Here is a 9,759-nt window from a genome sequence, read left to right on the forward strand (position 1 = left end):
TGTGTAACACACACACACACACACACACACACACACACACACACACACACACTCACACCCTGAACGCTGTACTGCCACGGCTCCTTCAGTTAATAATTATATTGGAGTTTAAAAGCATGTTTTCCAGCAAACGTTCAGCAAGTGAGATACAGAAAAATTCCTCGGGTACAAACTCAGGAGCCTCTGACAGCACCTGTCTTGTTACGTGTCAGGAGACCAGGGGGATCACTGGGTTCCTCTGCAGGATAAAAATGAGACTTTCTGTTCCCAGAAAGAGTGACACTTTCAGGAGCCTACAGGAACAGTTCTGCTCTGTCTTATAGGACCTGTGAACATCATTTTACTGTTGATTCTCATTCCTAACACAATGCCTTCTTCATAAATCCCTAGGTTTTAGCTGCATGCTTTCAAAAAAAATAAACCACGTATGTCAGATATATAAAAAAGATACACGCAATTAGGGCCAAAGGTTTAATGTGAAAGTTGTGTGCATGAAAAATACTGTGAAGTGTCAAATCAATGTAATCTGAACCGTGGAGTATGCGATTTCCAAGAGGAACAACTTATCACTAGTGCCCTGTTGTTTAAACTGAAAAAAACCCCACAAAAACACCTCACCGCTCCCCAGTCGATTATGACTCATAGCCATCTACAGGGCAGAGTACAAGCACTCCGAAAGCTGTTAATCTGCACCGTGGTTACCAACTGCTGGCTCTGTGCTGAGCAGCCCACATGTCCATGTCTGAAAATGGCAAAGTGAGATTGTTCCCGACATTTTTGTGTACTTTTTGGACTCATAGAGAACTCCTATGTGTGTAGTTGTGTCTCATCGTCACAGTGTCCCTCTTAGCTTAGCTAACTCCGTGGATTAAAACTCTGACTTTCCCCCTTACTGCTGTAGTACCAAACAGCCTGGGTGGGTGGCCCAGTGGGTTACATGGCAGGATGCTACACTCGAGGTGGATGGTTCAAACCCAACAGCCGCTCCTCAGGAGAATGATGAGATGTCTTCTCTCCTAAAGATATACAGGCATGGGACTCGTAGATAAAGATGCTGTGCATCAGGAGCTGCACAAATGGTAGCGGGTTGGCTGCAGAATCTCAGCTGCTCACCTTTTGGAGACTTCGGTTACTCAACTATTAAATCGTGCCTCTGCTAATTGCCACAGAGGGAATTGTCAGCATGGAACCAATTAAACAGGGCCCAGTCTGCACTCCGCAAGTGTTGTTTGGATTATTATTGTTACTAAGGGCTAGCATCCCAACAGTACACAGGACCTGAGACCAACGGGAAGGTTTTATTCCTTCTCCAAAGCTCTTCACCCAGCACGAACTAGAGCCAAGGTTTGATTCAAACATGATTTTTGTATCTCATGTGATTAAGATGTTGGAAGGTGGGGAGGATGAGGTAAGGTATTCGAGGTACATTTTAAAGAGTATTCACGGTATATTTTAAGAGTCAATAGAAGATCTGTTGATAGTTTGGCTATGGGAATGAAAAGGAGGGAACAGCTGAGAATTCTGACCGGAGTGTTGACTGATAGAGAACAGTGCCAGGAGCCAATGGGCAAGACTAGGTCCAAGGCAGTAGCGCTGATGGATGGACAAGACTAGGAAACACTATGAATTAGAATTAAGATGCTAAGGTAGAATCTTAGTAGACATTAGCATATGGAAATCTATGGCTGAAATCTGGGCTGGATATTTGCATATGTATCTATCTGGTTGTACATCAAAGAGGGAAGGGTGTTCCACTTGGCGTCAGATAAGCCAGCAAGGATTGTTTGTATATTTCTCTTGGTGCCAGAGCCAGTTGCACAAGTGTGTACACACAGTAAGTCTAACATCCTCCAATAACTTAGAGGAACCTGTCTCATTCCATTCACATGTACCATGTCTAAAATCACGTTGCTGAGTGATAACCCCATTCTACTGTATCCATCCTCAGTGGCACAGGTTCAAAGCACCCGTATTAGTATCACTCAGAGACAAGTTTCCCTTGTATGAATTGCATCTGCTTTGTGAAACCTCTTTGGCACTTTTAAACGTCCTCGTTGATTATAACCAGTGGCACTGAAGTTCAAAGGAAGCATCAGTACTCTGGCCCTTTGGGGTGGGGACTAAGAGATGGGCATGCAGCCTTGTACTTCTTAGTTGAATCTTAGTCCCTAGTATTCTGCTGCCAGCAAGTGCCCACTTGTTGGTGGCCAGCTCACGAACCAAAACTGACTTTTCTAAATGCTGGTGTTCCAGTTTAATTGAGAGAAAGAGTTCCAATTCTAACATCGTTAAAGGTCAAGGCACAAACAGTTTTCTTTGAGTTTGCACCAGACCTCTGGTATGCCCTGGATGCTCCACAGTTTCTGAAGCATTTCCCGAAAGCATTCTCCTTTGCCAAACTCCTAACATTAGTCTTTGCCCCAAAGACAACTTGGAAGGAGGCAAAGATGTTATGTAGATGTGTATTGCTGATACCCAAACTCACTGCCGTTGCATCAATGCTGACTCATAGCGACCATGCCGATCACAGCCCAACAGATAACCACTGTACATGGTTGGTAGTTCAAAACTAGCAGCAGCTCTGGGGGAGAAAGACTAGGCTTTCTACTCCTGTAAACATTTTACAGTCTTAAAACCCCTCAGTGTGTGTGTGTGTGTGTGTGTGTGTGTGTGTGTGTCTGTGTGTGTGGTGGTGCAGGGGTTGTCACTATGAGTCAACATTGGCATCATGGTGGTGTGGTTTAGTGGGGGTTTTTTTGTATTTTTACATTATAGAAATGGAGCCACCAAATAAATTAAAAATGAATTAATCTTTTTAATTTAAAACTTCTAGCTATAAGCTTCATCCCAAATACATTTCCTGGATGTGCAATTTAGTATTTCCTAAGCTATCCAAAGAGTGGAAAATGAACGAATTCTTCGATAAACAAATGAGGCAGCTTGACTGAGTGAAGACATGGTACTTTGGAGAGACCAATTTCTCACGTGGTCAGGACCGTTTCTTTCATGCACTACCAGGAATTCAATTTACTTTGATGGGAAAGTTGTGAGGCTGGCTCAGGACTGCACAGAGTGTGATTCTGTTGTGCACAGGGTCACTGTGGGTTCAGGACCCACTCTTTAACACCTAACAACAACAACAAGACCATGATGAGGAAAATGTGGTGCAATGTTTAAGTTATGTGAGCAATAATGCCATCCTCGTGTGTCCGTGAGTCGATTCCGATCTGACCGATGAGAGCAGCATCCTCGAGTTTTCTAGACGAGGATCTCTAAGGAACAGCCCCACAAGTCTTTTCTCTGGTAGAATAACTGGTGGGTTTGAACCAACAACCTTTTGGTTAGCAGCCAAACACTTGAGCTTTAATATCTTTATGCATCCCAGGTAGAGTTATTAAAATGAATAAAGCCTGGGCATTTGTTCGTTTAAGAAAACATCAGCATCCATGTGATTTTTAGCCCCTCGAAAGTCTTATGTAGTCGCTTATTTAGGACCATAATCCCTGCTGTACTTTCTTTTTGGGTAGTCGCTCCCAACGATCAGTGAGAGGTTACTCAGTGGCACTGTATTTGCTTGTTTTGGTTTTAAGAAACTTAAAGGTCAGCATTCTCATATCTTGAGTAAGATATCATTAATACAGAAAACAGACTATTAAACTACAAATGAGATACACCGGAAATAGACACATCCATTTTTTCTTTACTTGCCCAGCCTCGACTCTTTGTAATTATCAACTCATTTGGATTAGCTGAACCAATGGACAGGAAAGGTCTTTAAATGTCCATCAACACAGATGACAGCATTCTGTCAGTTTCAATGACCCCCATAATATCACCTTGAACACAGGTCAATCATATTATGTGCTGGGTTGCTAACCACTACAAGATGAATAGTTCTAAACCACCAGCCGCTCCATGGGAGGAAAAAGAGGTTTTCTACTCCCGAAGAGAGTTATAGTCTTGGAAATCTACAGGGTCTCGATGAGTCAGAATCAGTTTAATAACAGTGAGATTTTTTTTTTTTTGCTTAAATTCAAATTAAATGTGTTTCTGGCATTATTATATATTTTCCAGTTCTGGTGCCGCACTTCTCTCGTTTGTCTTCCACTAGGTTATAGATCGGCTTGGGCTTTGGTCCTTGACGGGTGTTACCTGTTAGAATCCTCACCTACTCTCTAATTCTCATACTTAGAACTCTGTTTCCTTCTGATTTCTGTTTGGCTGAAGATCTCACTCTATTTTGTTTTTTAGTCTTGCACTTAATGTTATAATGCTTCTACTCATCCTCGGTCTTCATGGCGTGATTATCCTTTGCTCCATGAAAAAGAACTTTAGCACTTGGTTATGGGTGTTCTTACACCTGACTAGCCTCCAGTGACAAGCACCTCGACTTCTGATGAATACTCAGTCTATAGATGCATACACACACCAACACACGTGTGAGAAGTAGAGCTCATTGATTATAGATATATAATATATATATCTTATTTCCTGAGACTTCAGAAAACCATTCCCACATTTTAGAATGCACATTTTCTTCCTATTCATTATTCGCTTTTTAATTGAGTCCTAACATTCTGATCGTTACTTCCTTTTTTCCCCATACAGATCGATCTCAATGTCTGTGTACATTTGACCATTTTAATGAGTCATATTTATGAACAACAGCTTCAGTCAAGATCTTTTTGTGCTGCCCCTTGGTGTATGGTTTTGGTCATCGTGGGTCATATTTCATTCATAAGTGCTTGAGATAGCATTTTATAAGCTTATACAACTTTATGGAAAATAGAAGGAAGGAGAGATGGGAGAAAGAAGAAAAGAATCATATTATTCTGATGAATTATCTATTTTCTCAAATCAGGATCATACCTGTAGGTGCTTTATTTGTTTGTTAGCATAGCATCATCAACAAATTATTTCTTTTGAACCATTTTGACTGTTTGCATCTACCTTAGCAAGAAGATTCACAGGCTCAGTATTGGTTTTTATTTGTGTTCTACGACACCATTCATATTAGGTTGTGTGCTATTTATAACCTCTTGGAATTTCCTGTTGTACAAGCTAAGCCTGCCTGTTGCTTTCCTCCACAGAATGATCTGAAGGTGCTGTTTACATCACTGGCTGACAGCAAATACATCATCCTCCAGAAACTGGCCAATGTGTTTGAGCAGCCCGTTGCAGAGCAAATAGAGGTATTTACAGCCACCTTTTCCTGGACAGGAAAAAGCAAATGCTGACTGGATCGTGCTTATTTCTGTTTGGCCCATGTGTTTTAAGTCCTGGGTCTTTGAGTAGCGGGTGGGCTGCATTGACTCTCTCGCTGCCTTCTAAGAGCAGTAAGCTACGTGAGCTGGGAACAGATGTCTTCTCCAGGTGAGATCGCACATGACCCGAGCACTGTCTGTCCAGAAGTCAGGCTCTCTGGGGGAGGCGGAAATGAAGCGCTGTGCACAATCAGATGGGATGGTTGCCTGTAGCCGGCGTCAGATCAGAGAAGACTGGAGAGCGGAGGGAACTGGACAGGGGGAATTGAGAAGGCACAACCTGGGGAGAAGAATGGCCGTGTAAAACTAGCAAGAACAAAGGAATGAACGCAGAGAGAGCCTTGAGTGGAGAAAACCAAGCAACCCGACTTACATGCACTCGAAGTGAATGAAGGTTATTGAAGGGAAATACACCACACGAGAGAGTGCCTTGTCAAGCCCCAGAAAGCTTGGATTTGTGTTGGCGTCTCACCCACCTGATGTCCAAACGAGATCTGAAGAGCACTAAGGATGCCTTACCTGGGGTCTGTCTCTAAGGTGGAACACGGACTCTAGATGACCGCAAAAAGCCATGGTATTGATTGGCCATGATGACTAAAGTTGATACCATGGATCAAGACATCAACAATTTGATTATTTCTTTTTTTGTTTGTTTGTTTTGATTTTTTTGATTATTTCTTTGAATAAATGGAAAGTAAATAAGGATTGTGCTAATTCCATACCCATGCCCATCAGGCCCCGGCACCCTTTTGGTGCTTGGAACAGAGATTTTTGCTCGTCGTACCTGTGTAACCACACAGACACCCGTTCCTGTCCCTCTCGGGGCTTTCCCTCAAGCTATGCCCACTCCTCTGTCCTTCCTCCTTCCTCTCCCCCACAATGCACCCCCCATCCCCCGCCCCACCAGTCCCTGGTACTTGTTTTAATGGATTCCCAACAGAATTGCCACTCCTGTCTGCCTTAACAATTCTCTTCCTTCAGTGCTTCTAGACTTTTGAAAATGCAATGTTCCTGTATCAAATCGGTGATTGAGATGTGCCTATTTAACGGAATGTGTATTTTTGAGATTGCAATTTCCCTTGCTTTGCAAAAAGGTCCCTCATTTCTGCAAAAAATTTTAAAAACCATTCTTTAACATTTAAAAAGTTTAATCATGATGAGACACAATCAATCGGACAGCAATGAAGAACAACCACAGTATCTCTTGAGCCATATCCTCCAAGCCAGACCAGATCTGTGTCTGTAAGAAGCCTACACACAGTATTCTTCCTGTGATCTTTCTTTACCATCATTCTGAGGTTTTCTTCTACTCCCTCCTGTGTTGGCTCACCAATTACTTGAGTCCCACGTCTTTATACTTACTGGATTCCTTCTTTGTTTTTCTAGAACATATTCTGACTGAGAGCAGCATGGTGGCATAGTGGTTATATGTTGGGCTGTGATTCACAAGGTCACCAGTTTGAACCCACCAGTGACTCCCAGGGAGAAAGATGGGCTTTCTACTACAGAGCCCTAAAGAGCTACATGCAGTCTTGGAAACTCACAGGGAGGGCTCTGCCCGTCAGGGGCTCTACGAGTTGGCAGAGACTCCATGGCAGTGAGAACACTTCTGAAGACGCTATTCAGATATGCTCCACGCTTTTGATAGCTTGGTTATAAATAGAATTCTGGACTGGAAATAAATTACTCTTAAGAGTTTTAAGATGCTTGCTCAATTGTTCATTAGCTACTAGTGTTGATTTGAAGAACTGATAACCTCTCTAGTTCCCAATAGCCCCAGCATTCTGAAATCTCACAATAATATACCTGTGGAGGGTAGGTTTACATCTTGGACTGAGAGCGCCGTGGGCCCTTTTCCTTTGGCAACACATCACATCTTTCCTTTCTGATAAATTTTTGATGGTTGATTTAATACTTTTAATTTATCCATTTTATTTGTCTCTCTTTCTGGGGTTCCTTCAGTCAGATATTGAATATTTCCGTCTTGTTCTTTGGTTTTCTTATCTGGAAACCCTTTCCTTTTTGTCTATTTTCAGCTCTCTGGGAGATTCCCTCCATTTCAGTTTCATACCCTTCTCCTGCTTTTCCATAGCTGCTTTCTTGTTTAACTTCCTGAGCTTATTTTTTCTTCTCCTCTAACCCCCTTTACCCCAACTTCTCTGTAACCCTCATGATCTGCTTTGTGTGGTATGAAAACCATTTTTCTTGGTTTTAACCTTTTAAAATAATGATCTCACACAGTATTGGCTTTTAAAGGATTGACTGATTTCACACAGCATAATAGCTCCCCAATTTTCCCTTACCACGGGGTGTTTGACAGTTTTGTCACGGTTCTTTAGGGATGCATAGTATTGCCTTGTATGTATTAGCCAACATTTACTTATCTGTTCCTCCCCCAACAGGCATTGTCCTTGTCTCTTTCCTGCCCTGAGCTCCTTTGGGTGCTCTGCGTAATTCTTTTCTTACAGTGTCCGGATCTTTTTCAGTGGGGCATTAAGTTTTACAATTGGCTCAGAGGGTCTTTCATGACAATTTTTGTTGACGTTTTAGTTTTCCTGGAGAATTTTCCCACCAAGTTGCATTCGTTTATTTCCTTACTGTGGCCTCTAGCTTTCACATGAGAGGCTTTTCCGGCTGTTTGGGAATGCATTGTTGTTTACACATGTTTAAGCCTGGGGACTAACCAAAAAAGCACAATGGGGACTGTGTAGATGAGGCTTGACCACTTTGCATTTTATTGAAGAGAGCTCCCTCTGGGGCACTGATTGGCACAACCTTGTATCAATTGTTTGTGTGGAGAGTAGAGCCCGGCATTCAGTGCTCAATGATATCCATCCCTTTATCCTCTGTTTCAGGAAAGTCCTCAAGCCCAGAATTGTATCTGGTACCATTCAACCCAGATCCTATTTTCCCTTCTCCAGAAAATAAACTTTCTAATTGTTCCCCCAGGGAAGGAAAGAGGAATTGTGGGGCAAGAAAGGGTGCCCAGAGGCTTACCTGCTCTTTAAACAGCCCTTCAGCTCACCCAGTGCTCGCAAGGTTCCTGTTGATATTAAATTGGGGTGTAGATGCCCTGCAAATGTAGGATTTGGGTTCATAGTTAAGTCCGTGCTCATGCATCCTGATTTCCAGCTTCCAAAACATTGTTGCTGTTGCCTTCTTTCCATTTTCTTGTCCTTGCAGATTTACTGGGGTTGGGGGAGAGGGGAACACATGCCAGACCGAAAACTCTTAGCGGTGGTTGGAGTGGGGTTTCAGGAGAAAGGAAATTAGATGCATGTGTTTCACTGGCCATCTGGAGCCCTTGTTCTTACATCCTTCCAGGGCCACTGAGGTCACACCTCTTCCAAAAGCCTGCTTACACGGCTCCACTCTCACCGGTGTCTCCAGGCTCCTGGTAAAGGAATGGTTCCGATCACCCAAAAGCGCGGGCTTAATTTTGTTCATGGTTCTTTTGTTTTCCTGTGTTCCCTCCAGCTTCCTAACCACACTTACAACACTGAAGGCCCCCTGAAGGTCAGGAAGAGACCTGGTTCTGTTGCTACAAAGCACATACTGGGAAGAGCAAGGCTCAGCTCTAGCTGCCGTCCTACTACTTGGGGACTGATTGATGCCTCACTTCCCCAAAACGAGGAAGCAGTTCCGAACACACCATCATAAATGTCTCTGTTGCCGTGATGAAGCTCTCTCAAAGGGCATCCACATCATAGAAAAAAAAGAAAAATCAGGGCACAGTCCCCCAGAAAATCTCAGGCAAATAGCTTTCCCTAACTATTTCTTCGCCCATTCTCCATTTGCAGATGTTGCAATCCATGAATTCCCCTATGTGTCTACAAAAGGCATTATCTCCTGCCTTCTTAACTATGTGATAGCTAATCTGTAGCATGATAAAAGGCTTTTGTTGCGTTTCTACATAACAGATGGCCATGGCTTTTATGTTTTATTGAAATGATTCTGCCTTTATGTATTGAACCTGTCTTAGATAGAGTAGAGAGGAACAAATGGAAAGATAAAACAATCAGATGTTGTGTGTTCAATTGTTCTTGAGAGTTTTAATTCAATATTCTGAATGTTACCTAGGAAATACAACGGGCTGAAGATGGGTTGAAGGAGTTGGATGCAGGAATCATTGAATTAAAAAGGCGTGGGGACAAGCTACAGATTGAGCATCCTTTCATGCAAGAACTCTCTAAACTCCAGGTACCATTTTCAGCCAACACTGTGCGGCTGACATGCTCTTTCCTAACTGGAAGTCAAAAAGAAATTGTTTTCTCTATTGTCTTGGCGTTGTCTATAAAACTCATGTCACTTAGCCCCTAACCTTTCTTCCAAGTATCCCTTAGAAAAGTTGCTGAAACTCTCACTGGATTGAGTGCCATCAAATGAATGATGTTTTTTTTACTTTCGTTTTATTAGGGGTTCATACAACTCTTATCACAATCCATACATACATCAATTGTGTAAAGCGCATTTGTACATTCATTGCCCTCATCAT

At 42.6% G+C, this 9,759-nt stretch overlaps 1 protein-coding gene across 1 annotated transcript in view; it reads left to right on the top strand.

Moving 5' to 3' along the window:
• The window catches only part of SYNE1 (spectrin repeat containing nuclear envelope protein 1), a 326,773-nt gene that overhangs the window by 175,263 nt on the left and 141,751 nt on the right, over positions 1-9,759 (top strand). The window contains exons 65-66 of the mRNA XM_045294717.1: positions 5,091-5,192; positions 9,345-9,464. Coding sequence (XP_045150652.1) covers positions 5,091-5,192; positions 9,345-9,464 — 222 coding nt within the window. The remainder of the gene's footprint in view (positions 1-5,090; positions 5,193-9,344; positions 9,465-9,759) is intronic.

This window comes from Echinops telfairi, unplaced genomic scaffold, assembly GCF_000313985.2.
Source record: "Echinops telfairi isolate 266 unplaced genomic scaffold, ASM31398v2 ScPeMD7_3533;HRSCAF=4204_0, whole genome shotgun sequence".
NCBI lineage: Eukaryota > Metazoa > Chordata > Mammalia > Afrosoricida > Tenrecidae > Echinops > Echinops telfairi.